Here is a 19,522-nt window from a genome sequence, read left to right as displayed (position 1 = left end):
GACAGTGGGGAAAAAGCAACATGACAACCAGAGTGAGCTGGCGTACTTAACCCTGTGAGCCCGTACGTATCATATATGATACCCACATTTCTGGGACTCATTGCATCACCATCAAGCATAAACTTTGCATTTAACCCTTTTAGATGAACTCTTATGCTCGTATACTGACTCCTGGTAGACACTCCTCACTTTTCTAAATGTTTTGACATGTGTGATACAAACAAAAAATATACTTAGAATTTTTTTTTTTAATTTTTTTTTTTTACATTTTGTCAAAGGGACAAATAAAGAGTTCATATTTGAAAAATTAGAATTTTCTGACCATTCTTTCATAGTTCAGGTCTCACAGGGTTAAAACTCAGATGAGTTCTTTAAATCACTTTCATTTTAAAGGTGGCCAGGTAATGAAGAGCATGGTGTGGAGTTTTAGTCTTATAGTTCTATTTCAGGTCTTGCCAACAAGATTTCTTATAAGGTTCTCACTTATTACCTCAAAATAACTTCACTGAAATTTACTCTAGGCTTAGTTTTATCCAAGTCAGAGAAAACTACACTCTATGTACAAAAATCCTCCTGCTGTTGTGTCCTTTAGGGTGTAGAAATACTGTATTGTAGATTCTCGTCATTGGGCAACATGTAAACATGTAAGTCTGGAAAAAGTAGCACAGAAGTTTGTAGCATGTGTATTTTGCATCCTTATAATTATTCTCCCACTGTATTCCCCGCTGACTACCGCTGCACTCTACCCTTTGCTGCCGCTGTTGAAAAAAAAAAAACATATTTCTCCTCCTTCTAAATGTACCGTTTGAGCAGCTGTGAGGCTTCCTCTGCAGATGTCTACCAAGTTCTCATGTAGTGCAAAGGTGAAAGGTCAATTGCTCTTCCACCGCAGGGATCAGATGAATCAAAGGTCTAGCTTATCTTTCCAACATGGTAATTCAGACATTAGACCTCCAAACTAAACTTAAGTCACAACCAACACTGTCAACATTCTCTTGAAAAAAAAACAAAACAATAATGCCCAGTCAATATAAAGTAAATGGTGGGGAATGGCTCCTGTCTATAACTGTGGATGTTAATGGTCAGTTCACACATACTCCTGCAGACAGTCACATCTATGACACTTCTCTCTTCCAATCCACCAAGCGCCACACACACGAACTTCGTCATACTGCATCGCAGAATTAGACAAAAGTGCAACAATGTGCAGCTGCGCGTGCAACATAATCCATGACTGTCACAGTGTGCAGCATGCATCTAATAGTGGTAGCCTACTGTGGACGTGAAGGAGTGTTCTCTGAAGCTAGGGCTATGTCTTATAATTTGGTGCCTTTCTGACTTTCTGTACAAGCACTTAGCAGCACACAGCACACAGGCTCAGTCCTCGGACGAGGGCCACCTGCACCTGCTGTCTCTGGTTTGTTGTTCTCTGCACAGGAGCTGAGGACAAGATGGAAACAACTGGAAAATGATTTTCCTTCTTCTAGTCCTCCTTATGCTGACACCATCACATCTAACCCTCCGCTGATGTCAAGTGTGGGGAGGAAATTAAGTCACAGGCCCCTTAATGAATTTAGACTCCAAGTCCTCCAGCATATATAATCGTGCACAAACACTGACAGAAGTCTTAGCTACACGTGTCATGTTTTATTGTGTGGAGATAGACATGTTTAAAACCTAACTGTACTTTGAGTCAATAGAGGGAACTTGTGACATTGTAATGCACCCTTTCAACAGATCTGCTAAATGTCAGCAAACTGGTTCTGAATGTAATCCCAATTTGCCTTGGAATTAGCGCTTTACAGTGACGATCTAATTATTTAGACAATTTATTGCCTGCCGCTAATATCTCTCAAAATAAGCTGTTCCCTTCATCTTGATCATGTGATAAATGTGAAATCACAGTGGATAAGTCCCAGACATGCCTCAGAGCCTGGCGTCACTTCTCCCTTCTGACAGACAAAAGGAAAGGCTTTGTGACAGCGGCACTGCTTCAGTTCGTGCAGGCCAGTCACTGCCGCTTTATACACGTTTCTAAATGACTTTCATTTCTGCAGTTAAGGACTGTAATGTGCAGATTTTGGTGCGCAGCAGCAACAGCTCAAAGTGGCTTGATTTGTAGTTGTATAAGGACAATCAGTAAATGGGATTAAAAGATATACAGTAGGATTTTTTTTCCGTACCTGACTGTAACCTGTGTGATTTAATGGCCGGTGAAGCATGCAAGAAATCAGAAGTGCGGAGCTGGACTCCCCCCCGGGGGGGTGGGAGGGGGGTTATGAGAGGTTGACGATAATAAGTTTACTATTAAACCACAATGAAACAACCAGGTTACTGTGACTTTTCATCGAACGCCGGCTCCGGATAGCAAAAAAACAAAAACAAAAAAACTGTAAAGTTAAGAAAAAAAAATACAAGTGGAGAGAAATACGTGCCTGTTTTGTGCCATTCTCACACGTTTCTTGTTCACTGAAAATTCATAATTGCACAAACAAGTGCACAATAAAACTTACAGTAAAGCTGTGCTACCTGCGAGAAACCAGGTTTTTCATTTTACAATAAATGTGTAATTTCTAGCTGCACTCTCAGTGCCTTTTCTGCTTCTTTGTAATGGCAGGTTGCAGGTATTCGGCCTTTTAATTTTGGAGAAGTGTTAAATAGTTTAGTTCTGGTTCTGGTCTGACTTGTCGGAAGGACAGAGCTGGTTAGATTAACAGAGCCTTTTACAAAATAAAGGTTCAGGCAAACGTATCGGTTTGAAGCGGAGCAATGTGGATCTCATACAAACTGAAATAATATAAAAGTGGATATTACATTTTTAACCCTTTGACTGAAAGGCAGCAAGGAAAGTCTATCCAGAAACCTTCAACTTTTATTCCCGTCAGCTTTCGCACGGTCAAAGAAGCTCCAGTGGAATATACTGAATTATAAAATCCGATGTTCTCTTTTTTTTTTTTAAATGAACGTTAAAAAAAATCAACTCGTGTGGGATCCAAACGAAAAATGAAGATTCCTATATTTAATCCGTTGTAACCTTTTCACTTGTCAAATACAAATAGACGTTAGAAAATGAAAAGAGGTTTTAACAGCCAGTGAAGGACTACTTTTTTTTTTTTTACATTGCTGAAATATTAGAAATGTAGACAGGGAAAAAAAACTTTCAGGTGTTCGCTAAATTAAAGGTGTGTTATGGAATTGTGATGACTGAAATATTTACCCAGTATAGGCTTAAATAAAATGGTTGAAATGGTCAAATTAAAAATATGTGCATTTAGAAAGCAACATATTTTTGTCGAACCAAAACAGGGAATTCAAACGTAACATAAAACATGAGTGAGCCTGTTATTTGCGATATATTTATTGTCTATAAAGGTAATAACTTACTTTTTTGTGATTTGAACTAAATAGCTCTACATAATTTCACAATTAGTTAATATCACTAAAATGGGGGAAAACCGTATTATTTTTAAACTGTTTTCACGCAAACAGGCCTGTAAGCGCTGAGAACTACACTCGAAGAAATTAAAACAAAGTTTGAACTCGAAAATAATATATTTTCGGTCGTGCTAAATTACTCAGCTGGGTCTAAATTTAAAGAATGAATTAATTTCAGAGAAATTATTTAGCAAAGAATTGATTTAAAAGTTTTATTTGTAAACATTAAATAATTCTTTCTCTCTAAAGTTTTTGAATTCGGCACCAAATGCGTTACAGAAGTTGTAAGTACATCATGATGTCAAAGATGTGGGCCTAGATCACACACTCATGAACCTTGATATAAGATGGGAGTTTCGTTTTTGTTTTGTTTTGTTTTTTTCATTTCCAAACGTGTTAAATCATAACTACCTAGACGTTTATAAGACATAAAACATAGACAACGTGCTCAGCATGAACTTGGATGGTTTGAAATCGTTTAAATTGCACCATGCTTAGTGTAGCTCTTGGCAATAGAAATAATAAATATATAGAAACGTTTATATTCAACAGCAACAATACTTACAGCACATACAAACAAGGAATGTCTGACAGTTTTACAAACACCATGGGTCCCTCATTTTCTATACAGATGAGATATTTTTCCACATATGCGTTATACATAAAAGGAGTGCCATAACTACGAATCTGTATCAAATCTAGCAGACTACATAGTGTCCGGTATATATTATATATAGACATCACCTCAGCAAGTGCCTATAAAAGAAAAGAAAAAGGAAAGAAAGTAAACTAGAACATGCGTTGTCTTTTCTGGATACTTTTGGGATCCTGTCAGAAACACATAGGCACGAGTCAGAAAAGAAAAGAAAATTAAATCTTTTCATTATAACAAACTTTGTACACGTTATAAACCGATGCACTGGAGGCATCACATAATCTATCATAATATACAGTGTGTGAGTGTGTGTGTGTGTGTGTGCGTGCGTGCGTGCGTGCGTGGCCATATATATATATATTCATATATATATATATAGATATATATAAAAATGGAATATATTACATCTGAGTTTGCTGAATCAGTAGAGCCGATGTTAAATAAACAGTAAGTGAATTCAGGACCGGATTAACTTTGTTGACAATTTGTCCACTGGAGAGAAATTCCCCGGGATGATTCACTCGTTTGGCACTCAGAAAAAGGAAAAAAAAAAGAAAGAAAGAAAAACTGAGAGAATTAAAGGGCCTACACAGCAATCACTCATTCTGTTTCTTCCTCCTGTTTATCTTTTTTTCCATGAATCATAATAGAGGACTCTTGTTCTATTAGCCTATTGAGCTTGCGAATATTCAGAAGTAATAACGTTAAAAATCTGCCAAGTCTGACTCAAACAGTCTTTTGGAAGTTCTTTGAGGTCTCGCCATGGAGCCAGACTCAGAAAGGTAGGGTGTCGAGGAAAAGTTTGTCAATTATTGCTGGCGGAGGGACTAGATCTTCTAGTTTTAGGTAAAAGATACGCTGCAGACCTTGGGTACATAGTGTGCGCAGTTCAGGGAGCTTTCCCAAGAGTTTTGACAAGTAGTTGGGACGATTCAATCCACCGCCATTGAATGTCACTTGATCTTTGAGGCAGTTGACTATCTTGTTTTGAAGATCCTCGACTCTTTTGGGTTCCTTAAGCCCGTGTCGTTCTGAAATACAAACACATCCAGACAGAAATGAGATAGAGAAATTATTTCCGATGCATGAATTGCATGTGTTTTGTATGCGTCGCGACGCAGGCAGAGTTTCCAAAGGAGCAGCCGCCTTTACGCACCTGTTACCATGGCCAGAGCTGCGATGCAGGAGAAAGCTGAGATGTCGATATTCATGCTCTGCAAGTTCGAAGAAAACTCCACGATTGCGTCCACCCACTCTCCAAATCCACGGACGCACTGTAGCCTGTGTAACACCACTCCATTACAAAAAATAAGTTTGCCTTCCACTGGGTTGGACCTGCAATTAATAGGAAAATGCCATTAATTACGCTTGGAAACAAATGGAAATTTAAGAGCCTTCTAATTATTGAGCAGCTAATAAAACCCAAAGCAATGAAGCTTGAAGGAGGAGCTGATGATTATCTAAAGCCTGGATTGATTTGTTTAATAATTACGCAGCTTACCTGTACGCCAGCCGCAGGACAAAAAGTTCAAGGAAGGCGGATTCAAAGAGGAGATCTTGATCTTGCTTCGGTAGATCAGAAAAGCCAGGGATCTTTTCCGCCCAGCCCCGGATGATCTCCATGGAGCCCGTCAGGAGATCATAGAACTGCTGGATGTGCTGAGTGTTGTCTCCAGTCATTTGGTAGTCAGGGTTAGCCTGGAACTGGAATTTAATTTAAACAGCGCCTTAATGAGGTCCTTTAAAATATATAATCCGTGAAATTGCAAATGCCCATTTCCAAGAGACAAAGAGAGAGTGCCCCCTTTTTTTACTGTTAAATTCATGTCTTCTTTTTTATTAAGTTCTCTATTTCAGTGCAATTTACTTTGGAAAAAATATGCCGCATTAAAAGCCTGATAAAGTTAGGAATTCAGTGGTGTATTACAGAAAACTTTCACAGAAATAAATTGTTACCTAAAAGAAGGAGTAATTTAAAAAGGTGTTCAATCTTCTTGATACTTCTGTTTTCACCAGAGTAACAGTTGCAGTCTTTTTTCTGTTGAAGTATTGTGTGTATATTTTATTTCTAGGACTGTGGTGCTTTACTTACTCTAGAGTAGTCCAAAGCAGACATGGAGGGGTTGGAGTCCACATGGGCCCTAACAAGTGCGCTTATGAGGCTCACCGGCGGCGAGGGTGGGGAGGGCTCCTGGGGACTTTTGGGTTTGGATGGTAGGCGTCCTCTCCGACCTTTGAGATTATCCGTTCGGACAACTGCGTTTGGAGAAATATATGACATGCATAAGTCAGCAGTATATACCTTGTTGTCGTGCGTAAATGCTTAAATGTGGGTGACATTCCACTGTTACGCACGGGGGTTTCCCACTGTATCACTGTAGAAATATACACTACTAGTCTAAAATAATTAAATGCATGGCCTAAACATACCTTCTCTCACCATTCCGACGACAAGGCACTTCTGGAAACGGCAGAACTGGCAACGATTTCTTCGGCGTTTGTCAACAGGACAGTTTTTATTTGCTAAACACACGTATTTTGCATTTTTCTGGACGGTGCGCTGGAAAAAAAAAAAGAAAAAAACATAATGTCATCCTGCAGGCCTATTTCTACGGCTATATAACATGTAGTACACTGACTGTGCATTGCTGCACAGTGTGAATAAAAAGATGAAAAGATATAATATCTATCTCATCTCGTGTTTGGGACTGCTGTATGAACCAACAGCAGGGAATAAACTGTCAGCAAATACACATTTGTGGTCTTTCATACTTTGATACTTTTTCCTTTGAGATCGCTGCTTGGATGCGTATGATTGTCTTTTAAAGTTATTTCATGCACACACATTAAGCTGTTGCTTAATTATATTTAGTGTGGCTCGCAATGAAAATGTGATTCTAGTAAATGTTTGGGCTGTATCATTGTTATTCTTAAGAAACTGGGCAGAACAGAACAGAGGGGCGCAGTGAATGAGGGAGACAGCGTATCTTTCATGTATGAACAGTAGTACTGATTCATGATTACTGTCATGTGAGCCCACCTTGAAAAATCCTTTGCAGCCCTCGCAGGTTCTCACTCCATAATGCTGGCAGGCTGCGTTGTCCCCACACACCGCACACAGACCCTCGTTTGACGGAGATCCTCGGGACGGGGGCGATGGCACTTGGCTGTCCACCAGCTGGTGCCCGTGGCCGAGTTGCAGAGAGTGAGGAAAGGCCAGGCCAGCCTGTTTCCGTATGGCGCTGGGCACCGCAAAGCTCTGGCCGTCCAGGCCGCGGTGCGCGCCCGGGTTGTCATGGTTCATGGAGACGTGCAGCGGCCCGTCGAACCGCATCTGACAGCTGGAAACAGGAGTACCGGGCGGGGACTGCTTGAAGGAGAAGAGCGAAAGCCTTGACACCGGATTCTTGCGCTGGTCTATCATATGAGACGTGGCCGCAACATAGTTCTGGTGGAAACTGTGGAGGGAGCCAGGGTCCTCCCACATGTGATTAGGCTGAACTTGGAAATTTGGTGTACTCGGGGCATGAGGCGAGGAGGGTTTGAAGTACATAGGCCCAGAGTGAGCCATCATTTCTTCTGACTGAGGTGGCAGGTGGCTCTGCTGATGGTAATTGTGCATCTGGACGTCCTCCACCTTGATAGAGGACTGCTCACCAGAGTGGGGCATCTGATACAGACAGGGCGGTTTAACGTCGTAACTGGTGTTATAGTTGTCCATGAATGTACTGAAACTCGGGAGAGAAGTAGTTGCTGTGATCTCAGTGTTGGTCAAGTCCATGCTAAACTTAACAAACTCGGGTGTTAAGAAGTCGCAGCTGTATTCTCCTGCCGTGTGGTAGCTGTAGCTCTGGGAAGCAGGACTAGCTCCTTGAGGTGATGATCCATACTGAGCCTGGACGCAGGGCATGGCTGAAAACCAAAGAGGTTTTTTTAAAAAAAAAAGGAAATGGAAAAGAAAACATCAGAATTTCTAAAGAAAATCTTCGAAATGTGAATCAACTTTTACAGTTTAGTCAATTTAATCTCAGAAAGATTTAATAGTACTTTACATGAGTAATTTCAAAATTAAATAACATGAACCAATAATACTGTATGTATTTTGTATTTGTAAATAATTTTCCATATCATACCTCAAGTCTTCTGACAGTTTTTCGGTGGTACTTGAAATGGGTAATGTCAGGAGTTGTATGGGTGTCAGGATTCAAAAAGGCGGCTCTGTTCTGGATCGTCCCCTGATAAAACACACAACTCTGACATTTACTTGATTATAAAATAAAACAGTATCTTTAAAAAAAAAGACCAGATGAAGCCAGAATCAACTTGAAAAAAATGCGCACAAACTATAACTAATTTCTTACTACGCACATCATTTTGGAAATTTTCGTAAAGACAGGATTTGTTAAGAGTAGATACCGACAAAATACGTGCATATAGAAATGTAACAGCATAAATCGTCCTTTTCTTTTGTTATTACAGAGTGTGGAATTTGTTCAGGATGTAAAGACCAACTTCGCGCACAGGACATTCGTAACAACTTGTCTACAAAGCAGATCCCTGAAAATTCTCGTGAAATATCGGTCACATCCACACTTCGGAACAATCTGAGTCAGACTCAGTATTGTGTAATTTCAGTTTAAGAAAAAAGAGAGAGAGACAGAGAGAAAGAAAAAAAAGGTTCAAATGTCTCGCAGAAGTCGGTGCAAGAAAAGCACAGCCACAGATTATGTTGCAAAGAAAGAGATGGGTGAAGCTTACCTCTTTCACATCAGGATCGTGGCTTTCAGTCCATGCAGTAAGCATGCAGGGGGTATTCATCAATTTCAGTAAAAGCTCCAAATCATGAGCGTCGGTACCCAACAATGCCAGGCAGGCAAACCTTGTGACTCCGCGCACTGACAGCGACACGGGCTTCGACTACCCAGTCTGTCCAATGTGGCTTTGTTTATGTGAGCTCCGGATACCGTGGCCCACGTGTTTCACAGCGCGACGTCATCGGCGTCGACACCGACATGGACCAATCCGCATGGGAACTTTCTCAAGCCTCAATTTTTCTGGTGAGTGTGTTTGGCTTGTGGTATGTGTTCTGTGCTGCTGCTTCCCACATGGACATTAGCAGAGATGTAGTGCAGGGTAAACCCATCTAAACTCAGTTCAGACACCTTTGTGTTTGCAGGGGGATTTAAGTCAGGCTTGTTTTAAGATGACATTAATCTCTGTTCGGTGATTTCATTGTTTTTATCACAGGTTTGCAAAGTAAATGATGTTAGCTATGGTGATCTAGTCATTTCTGCTCACATAATTCTTATTTTTTGCTTATACTGATGATTATTTGTCTCATAGTGTAATCACATTTGTTTTCCCCACTATATCACCACATTGGACATTTTTCTGATACAGCAACGTCTAGGTTGCAGCAGCCAACATTTAATCTTTTTTTCCACCCAGGTGCCTCTTTGAAGGTGTATTTTTATAACAGGTATTTAAAAAAACATATATGCCACAGTTGGAGACATTTCTACCAACTAGTACTGAGTTTATTTATTCCCTCATTGTGGTTATTTTACTGTAAAATTGAGTGTACATTGGCACATCTAGGCACAGTTATGTCACAATGAAGCTGAGATGCCAGACTCACTACACTTGTATGAAATAGGCCTAATGAAGCGGGGGTCAATATTATTCTTCGTTATCTTCTGACAGGATTTCTGTATTTCAATTGTGTTCCAAATTTAGACCTCAGATGGGTGGGGTCTGCGGGGTGGCCTGCCTATTCATAGAGCTGGTAGTGTATATGAGCTGCTGGAGGAGGAAGGGGGGATAATTAGTGGGCCTGTAGCCAGTTGTCATGGGGGAACCAATTTAGTCCCCAGAGAGGGAAACGTGATAGGAGCAGGCAGAATGGAGAGTGACGCAGAAAACGCTCAAGTTGACGCAGTCACCAAAATAATCTTCTGGCCTTATTGTTCTGCAGCGATGGAATCACTGATCTCAGTGTAATCTTACACCAACACCTTGTAGCCAATCACGTTGGCCTAAATTTTTCTAGATGCATATTGGTCTGGGCAGCAAGCCAAGGAGAGAGCACCAAGTACATGTGTAGAGATGTGGGCCCGCATGCGTCTAACAGCAGCCAGAATCACATAGCACACAGCACCATGTGTTATTTCTAGAGGACTGATTCTTTATTATACGAACCACAGAACAGCCATCAGTCACAGAGTTTTGTTTTTTTTTTGACTGTCCTGTACTGAGAGCACACAAGGACAGAGTGTGCAAGGAGGGGGGAAAAAAAAGGAAAATTGTATATCATGGTTACACTCACCTCTAGAGGACACTATTGTTCACCAGCCATACATCAAACAGCTCCTGTTTCTTACAATTAACCTTTTAATTAACCTAACCCCATTAAGGCTGTGTGGTCACGCCCAGTCGTTTTCAGTTGGGCTATGTGGCAGGATTTGTAAATAACAAATTCCACTCCTTGCACTGTGAATATTCAGGAACAAAATATTGTTTTAAGAGTTCTGGTGTTTTTTTGGATCAATCTGACCTCCTCCCTGCTGTCATGGTTGCTGATAATTACATCACCTTCCATTTGCATCTTTTGCAGAAGATCTCTAGTTTGACACCTGAATAAAGCCTTTGCATGCCTGCTGATATCTGCTGACCATTCACACAGGATAGTGACTCGTGTCTGCATAACGAATTCCAACTTTTTTGTCTGAAGACAGTTGTGGCAGGGCGCTGCATGGCCACACTGTGTGTATTTACCGTTATCCATTTACCATTTAGAATTAAAATGAAAACACAATTAGCAGTTTAATTGGCCATTTTACTGAAGAATAATTAACTTCCCATTTGTATGCACAATTAATTGACAGTCATTTGAAAGTGAGGAGTAAGTTTTAATCACATAGAAGTTATTTCCTGACATAATATTTTTAACTTTGTTTGAAGAAATGTTTACTGACATTACCAGTCGTAGTGTGTGGGTGTGCAACCATGTGCCTTTGTGTGTGTGTGTGTGTGTGTCAGAGAGACACAGAGAGAGAAAGAGAGGGAGAGAGAGAGAGAGAGAGAGATGCGTCTTTTTAAATTGGCTTGCAGACCGTCACAGCTCTGTTATTAATTAATGTAGGAAATTCACTTTTATGTTGTCCACCATTGTCCACCATGAACCATTTATTTAATAACTTGTCTTCATATACTATTAGCAGCTGTGTAGACATTACTTGGGAGTTTAGATGTTTTTGTTTTTGTGACTGTAACACCATGCAAGTCTAGCTTATGTCAGCACAATACAACATCAGGGCCTCCTTGTCCACATGAAATGGTCCATTTTTGTGTTTCATCATGGAGATGTGACCATGGTGTAAATTATAAGATTAAATCTCAGGACCTCTCTCACAGACCATGCACCTGCCTATGATGCAGCTGCAGCCTTTTGACATGTGGCAGCTGTATCCAAACACTTAGAATATTATTATAGGAGATGTACACTACAGTCTCATTGCTGTGATGAGTTGTTCATGGTAGTGGAGCAAGACTGGATCTGGTTATTCCCTGCGATGAAGAGATACTTGAGTAGAAGTAGTACACTACACTACAATCAAAAATACTCCTCTAAAACTATTAGGACTACTTTTCACTGAAGGCATCTCTATCAGTGTTCAGCAACTGATGCATTTGCATCATAAGGCTGAATCTAACAAATTACATTTACTGAGGTACTATACTTAAGTAACATTTTGAGGTACTCATACTTTTACATTTCAGTATTTCAATTTCCATGCTACATTATATTAATTATTATTAATCCACTACAATTCAGAAGGAAATATTGTACTTTTTACTCCGCTACATTTATATGACAGCTGTAGTCAGGTACTTTACATAGTAAGATTTTACACACAAATGATGATCAGCTCATAAAGTCCAATGATTTGTGACAGATTAAACAGTCAAACAGTATATAGAGTTGTGAAAATAACTTACTTGTTTTTCCTGGTCTAGGTGGTGCAAAAAGTCAGACTGTTTTGAAACTGTTAGTTAAGTTTGTTTGTTTGTTTGTTTTTTTACCTGCCTAAACTTATCACATGTTTTGCATATCTTTACCTGTGAAGTAACTTGTGGAGAGAGAGAAACCCTTTTTCTCTCTGAAATTTAGTGGAGCAAATGTATAAAGTTGCAGGTGTCAGCTTCTTTTAATTTCTTAATTATTGATCCACATATTACTTTAAATGACATTTATTAGTTTAGTTCAGACTTTTTTTTCTGAACCTAGATAAAAGCTAGGAGGGAGTTGTTCTGTCGTTCTCCTCAAACTGTGGCCTAAGTAGTTTGCAAAATCCGCTGGTTGCTCCCACAAACCTCATTTCCTTTCTAAGCACCAGCAGGTATCAAACTTTCTGAGAATTGAACAGCCCAACCCTGAAGGCATCCCTTTGCTCAGTGTCTTCTTTCCATTTCTAGATTCCCACTTTACAAGCTTAAATGTCTACTTAATATGCTTTAATGCCTGCTCTTTAGAGCCAGGGAGCACTTCATCACTTTTATACACCTTTATATAACACACTGTTAACTAGCAATGCCTTATGGAACAGCTTGTCTTGCAGCTGGAAGGCGCCTCCATGGCATGATGGAGGTACCTGTTCACCATTCACAATGAGACAGTAAAATGGGAATAGAGGCCTCTGCATACTGCTGCTGTCTATATCAGTCAACGATGAATATTCATGAATCACAGTGTCATGACATGCTCTGTAATTGGCAGCAACATTAGCAATGACACTGCTGGTATCAAGTCCCTGCATATTCATGTGGAGGGCAATATTTCCTTGTGGTGCTGTTTTTTCTCTCGTGTGAAAATGTGAAAATGTATTCTGAAGCTGCAGGTGTCCTTGGTGCTACAATCAATTGCTGGCTGGATTGTGCCCCAGTGAAAATCAGACAAACCATTAGTTTCTTTGTCAGTCTCTTTGATTAATAACATATCTGAATTATAAAAGGCTGAGAGGATTCTAAACAGTGTAAAGGGAATCTCTTTGTAATAGTTATGAATGTGGACCTTAAGGACTCCTATATACCCTGTCATTGCTGCTGGCTAGTGGGCTTTTAAAAAATCACTGATAAAATGTATTGATTACTTTTAAAAAAAATAATAGGCTTATATTATTTAATTATTCTGGTTAGACAGGAATGTGCTGGTGCTCTAATGATACAACATACAGTTTGTCTCTTATCTAAGTTGTTTGAGGTAGATTTTGCAGCTAGCACTGACACAAGTCTGTTCATAGAGACTGCTCACTGATAGCGGGGCCCGCTGTGGCAGATTTCTTTTTGTATTGGAATTTGCTGCGACTCCATTTCGGCCTCACGAAAGTGTCCTAGAATGGATAATGAGGGAATTGGATGAAGCTTTGCCTAAGCTGCTAAGCTTTCTCCTCAAAGCAGCTGGATGGCAGGATTTTTTTTTCTCCTTGTGGCTTCAGTTTAGTGCAGTGCGCCATCCAAGCTGTGGTGTAAGGAGGTGGGCCTGGTTGTAGACAAGTAGAAGAGGCAGTGTTGAGATGGTAATATTGTGTACAACAAAGAATTTCATAGGCACAGCATGTGTAATGTTTCCAGTTGTAGGAGAAGTATTCAGATCCTTTACTCAAGTAAAAAAATATCAATACAATAAGTAAACGCATCGTCAGCAAAATGTACTTGCAGTACGCTCTGCAGTAAAATACCTTAAATTTGTACTTAATCACAGTACATGAGTAAATATACTTAGTTACTTTCCATCACCATGTTTCCCTTGTAAAAGCCTGCAAACTTTGGAAAAACCAGTGGATTAGTTTCACTGCAATCTCTGAGGTTCTTTTCTTCTCTTTTTCCTGTTGATCACCAGCTGAGCTGTGTCTCCACATTGCAGTAGGAGGCATGGCATTCCACAAGGAGGTAACAGAAATTGCTGTCACTGCTAGAGGAGGCTTTTTTTTTGTTTTGTTTTTGCATTTTATAGCCAAAGTCATCTGGCAGAATGCAAGAGAAAACAGGTGAATGTTGCAGAGGAGTGTTTGGTGATCTGCTGTGTTGACAATAGAGTCGTATATTAATCTTAGCAGACCTAAGATTACATTTGTTGAATAAGAATTTAAAGAGTGGGGTAGTATTTTTCATTTTGATCCTACTTTAAATATTTCAGTGAAACTGAGAATGGGTGTCATTTGTCTTTTCCTGCTTTGCTTATTTTAGATAATCCTGTGCCATCAGTTTCTTTACTAACTACAAGTGGTGCAATTAGTCAACTTTGCTTGTTAACATGTCTCAGTTGTGTTCATCTGCATGCCACATGCAGATTTTGTGATGAATCTAGAAAGACAATATTTTGAAATGTTATTGGGTGTGGAATATAAACAAGCATGTGATGTATTGTTTTTATTGCTTGATGGTGTCTGACATCATTGTCACAGAAAATGCATTGGCTTCTTTTTTCCTAAATCCATCATGAGGAATACAAAGACATATGCATAATAATGAAACACATTTATTAATATGTACTGTCCCCTGGAGTCATATGACAATGAAATGGATGACTGGTTTTCTTTTGCATGGATGCTATAGGCCTGTGTATGGCATGTGGAGGCAGCTGAACAGGTAAAAGCGATCCACATGGATGAACTCTCATCCAGAGCTCAGATAGTGGCCGCACGAAGCTCACAGGAGTTTGATGGGCTCATTGTTGGAGGAAGAACCACTGACTCAGGTTCTACATAGGTGCACTCACAGGCAGTATGTTGCTGAGGCTTGGTACTCCTTAGAGTATTCAGTTTGGGTCCAGTGGTTGTTTCTGCGACCTTACCTGCTAAGTACAGCCTCATACTTGTACTAACTGCTTATATAGAGATTAAAAATGGATAGCAGCAAATGTTTCTTCTGCCATTTTAAAGATAAGTTTAGTGATATAATATTTTTTTCTCTCTGCAAAATCCATGAAAATCCCAATGATGAATTGATAATAAGTGTAGTCTGTGCAGCCGGGGCCTGATATACCTCATTCCTCTGTGCCATAGACATCTATTGTTGTCCAAAAACTATTAAAAACACACCAATGAGCCACATCGTCGCAGTGGGTGACAAGTTCCTTCGTTATGATAAACATGAACTCTGTAGTTTGTTTTGAGTCGATTCCATATATACCATCCTGCTGTAAATACACATTAGGACACCAAAAGTGTGTCAATCCGCAACTGAACATGGTCTCCAACAAATGCAGTATTTGCTCTTTTTTGAATTATGTTTATTAAAACTAGAGCTGTTTAAGGAAACTCACCATTTTAATTGAAACTGTATATTTGGGACCTGTTTTTACAGACTTACATCTTCAGTAGGAATGAATGGTTGTGTGAAAGACACAGTAAGGAAGTCAGAAATACTATTTCTATTAATTATGACAATCTAGTGACCTCATGTAAAAGGAATGTATTTGGGTTTCATGAGCAAACTGATAAAATTCCGGTTTTTCTTGCAGCACAAGCGCCATCATATTTTTTTTTTTGTGAACAGCTTTTTGAGAGGATTTTCAGGGCAGACTCTTGTTCAGCCCCTGCTTGTAACTACAAATGGGCATTCTCCATCCTGATGTTGCATAACCTCCTTGCCATTGTGATGGAGTTGCTTCCAAGCCGTCTCTCTGGGGCTTGATCTGTAAAGCGCTTCACATGTCTGCTATGAAGTCTAGAGCAGCAGCATGTTTGGACTGGGAGGATTTCCCTCCTTAACAAATCTATGGGCTTTAGTCCAATCACCAAAACAAAAAATGAATAAATGATAACTCTTTTTTTCTCCTCCAGTGAGGGAGAGCAGCCTCTTGTGGTTACCATTACATACCAAATCAATTATCTATGCTGCTGGTTGGAGGCTTCTTAAATGTGTTTTGCCCCTTTATTTATTCGAGCTGTCTAATGGTGGTGTAGAGGGCGTTTTCAAACCCTTTCTTCTAATCCTCAGTTATTCTTCCTTTCTTCTTTTCAAAACTGGGATTTAGAGACCATCTGGGATAGCAAAGAAGCTTCTAATAGGCAAAGTGAAGAGCGATTTCAGTAAAAAAAGTAAAAAAAAAAAAAAGCTATGAAAGTCACATGACTTCTCTCAAATATGTTTATTAAAAATGTGCAGAAGAAACCTGATGTTTTCTAGATTTCTTTTTTTTTTAAGTTTAGTTTCTTTGAGCGTGTTTTCCAAACATGCAGTTCCTTTCTGAGATTCATGCTGTCATACCGGTGGAAATGATTGTTGTTTTTAACCAATGGAATATGTATGGCCTCACAATATTGTTCTCGTCATGAATATTACAGTGGAAGGTTGTGCATATGTGAATAGTATCTTGATCCATTCTAAAGATTTGGGACAATAAGTATCCAAATGTTGATGTGTTTCTTCGGTTCCCATTGTCAGATCTCAAAACTGCCCCTGTGCAGGGAGACAATTTCTCATCAGGCACCAGCAGCCGCAGCACCAAGCTCATTCACGGAGGAGTCCGATATCTACAGAAAGCCATCATGAAATTGGATTACAAACAGGTAAATGCTTCATTTTTTCTCCGCAGCTGACACTTATCCGCAAAATTCCTGGTCCCTCTGGTCATATTGCTTTATTTACCCTCCCATGTTCATTTTTCATTCACGGGAAGCAGTGACATGTTTGCCTTGAATGACTGCCTGCCTGGAATTTTCTGAAGTTGTTCTAAAGAAATCTTACAACTTAGCAGACCTCTGCTGTTATCACATTGCGAATTAATTCACAAAATAATAGCTCAGTAATAGGTAGAATGACAACTATGTATCCTCCTTTGTCTGTGAATTGTTTAAGACAAGTCACCAAGGTTCAAACTGAAATGTCACCGTTTTCTGTTACATTTCACAGTATTTGAGAAATCTCATTATTCTCAGCTTGTGTTTTCTTTAGGAGCCTTATTTTGCTATCTGTATGAACATACGAGGGTCCTGGAGGTGAGCAGCAGAAGAGACCAATTAGTGTGATTGCAGGAATCGCAACTGCCTAGTCAGCAGCTCGACAGTAAAATGTAGGCTGTGATACATGTCATTGGATAAAACAGGCCAAATTAAAGCAACAGTGTTTGGGGCTGGGAACTTTATACTTCTAGTCACAATGATATTTACCCCCAAAACCTATAATCTTATTCATAAATAACAAAACAGTCAGAAATCAAATTGTAGTTCTTTATTACAGAAAAAAAAGGGCAGGACAAGATAAACTATAATAGGCCATTCCTGTCATTTAAATATGCGAACACATTATGTTTCATTTATTACTTTGACTACCTAGATAAAGGCCAAATAAAAGTTAGAATTAAAATTAAAACTGAAACAATTAGTCCATTCAGTCACTTTTTAAAACAAAAAAATTAAAACAAATTGAATGTCCTTTGGTTTTGTACTATTGGTTGGACAAAACGAAAAGTAGATGTCACCCTGGACTCATGAACATTTTTCATAATTTTCTGACATTTTATGGATCAGTAATCAACAGATTTACTCAATAATGAAAATAATTGTTGCAGTCTTTCAGCCCATGTCTGGTCCAGTTTGTTGATTACTCTTATCTGTTGTTTTTTCCTCATTTTACCTATTCTCCGATCATTTTTCACCTCATATACCAGAAAAAGCAGTAACCCTTTCGTGAGATAAAGCCATGGAGTTGGCAAGATGGAGAAGTTCAGCCGAATGGTAGTAAACTTTACAATCACCTTTGGGCTGAGCGGCCCGTTGAAGTGTAAGGTAAAGAAAGACTGGTCCATGGCATCTCTGCACCATCTCGCCTTTGCTCTGTCAGACTAGGGTGAACTCGGGGGCCTTGATTTGATTGGTGCAGCCTTGAATCATAAGCTTTAATTGCACCTGACATTTAAAGCTTCTCTCTGGTATTTAAAGCAGTGTACAGGTGTGGCTCATTACTGAGAGAGGGATAGGAGATTTTCTGATTTCTCTCTCATTGCTGAGGTGTGGCAGCGTCTTAACTCATCATGCTGCCTGTCACCATCCCAGAACCTCTCCCTCTCTCGCACAAAGCCATATCTGACCCAACTATCATCAGTCAAAGAAGAGTTTAAGCCTACCATAAGATGATAGGCACCCTTTTAGTGCTGCAAACATTGTCAAAGAAGAGGAAGCTGCTGACATTATCATAGGGAATAAAAGAGTTCAGCTGTGGTAACATGTGATCCGCAGCACATATTACCAACCCCTTCATATGTCAAATATTTTGTAGTAATGCTCATGAAAGACAAAGTGGTGAGAGCCATGTTTATAATGATGCTTAAAGCCTCAAATTTGAACAGCCTTGAACAGTATATGGTGTTCTGTGCGTATTATAATGCACCATGAAAGTATACAGTATGAATCACTTTGTGCAGTGTTAAAAAATTATAGCACTTATCACAGCTGGAGATGCTGGTAGCAGGAATCTGACTTGTAGAATTGTGGAATTGTAGAAATCTAAATCTGTCCTATTATCTGTTTTTTTGTGATTGCACAACTTGTTTTCTCTTGTCTTATGTGAACATCAAGTGTGTGGAATACATGTTTAGTGATTCAACTTTCAGAACAATAGATATTTTGATTGCAGAAAATGCTAAATGTAACACATCTATGGAGCTGAACTGCACAGTTGGAGACCCATGTGTTGTCATTAACACTCATAACCCAAACATACTGTAAGAACTTTTAAATTTAAACAAATGAGGTGTTATTAAAATGAGCGCACCACAGAACATGTCTAGATCACAGTGTGTTTGGCACCAAAAAGAAAAAGTATAATTAAATACAGGTTGTTAATTGTTATTTGTCCATCATCATAAATCCTTGCGCATTCTTTCTAAGTAAAACATCTTGTGTCTCACACAACCATGTAATTGCTGTCTATGTGAGCGTAAACAAATTAGAAACAACATTTTTTTTAAAACAGAAAACAGCCAGTAGGCATTGCGTTCCAACCAGTCCCAGGATCCATCTATCTCCAGGCTATATGTGCCTCATGTTGGCATCAGAAAAACAAAGCATATGTTGATTGTTAGCCAGGGTGTACATAGCATGTCCTGTTCACTCAAGGTCTCCCTTGTAGCTGCAAACTCCCAACTTTGTTTCTCTAGGCTATCTGTCAGACTTCATTTAGCATTTGAGGATATGTGGATTCCCATGTACTGCAAAAAGGCAACATACTTCTGAGGGAATACGGCCACTATCTGAGCAGTGATCTGTCAACCTTATTCATTTAGCAGAAGTAAGTAGGAGAGGGGGGTATTTTACATGAGCTATTTATATTTGTTCTGTTTTATACTAGCAGATTTTTAAATATATATTTTTACTTCTAGAAAGCAGCAAAAAAAAAAACAAAAATAAATAGAAGGTTATCGGCAGAATT

The 19,522-nt window shown here is 39.4% G+C and overlaps 1 protein-coding gene across 1 annotated transcript; it reads right to left on the bottom strand.

The window, feature by feature from the left end:
• Positions 1-3,790: 3,790 nt before the first annotated feature.
• nr4a2a (nuclear receptor subfamily 4, group A, member 2a) lies at positions 3,791-8,987 on the bottom strand. Its single transcript, XM_041058098.1, has 8 exons — positions 8,849-8,987; positions 8,224-8,325; positions 7,131-8,002; positions 6,521-6,650; positions 6,183-6,346; positions 5,592-5,794; positions 5,247-5,425; positions 3,791-5,121 (listed from the first exon to the last, which is right to left on the bottom strand). The coding sequence occupies exons 3-8, from the start codon at positions 7,998-8,000 to the stop codon at positions 4,865-4,867; spliced, it is 1,803 nt and encodes a 600-aa protein (XP_040914032.1). The 5' UTR covers positions 8,001-8,002; positions 8,224-8,325; positions 8,849-8,987; the 3' UTR covers positions 3,791-4,864.
• Between the last annotated feature and the right edge of the window lie 10,535 nt (positions 8,988-19,522).

Source organism: Toxotes jaculatrix, chromosome 15 (genome assembly GCF_017976425.1).
Source record: "Toxotes jaculatrix isolate fToxJac2 chromosome 15, fToxJac2.pri, whole genome shotgun sequence".
Taxonomy (NCBI): domain Eukaryota; kingdom Metazoa; phylum Chordata; class Actinopteri; family Toxotidae; genus Toxotes; species Toxotes jaculatrix.
This window is presented reverse-complemented; position numbering and strand designations above follow the sequence as displayed.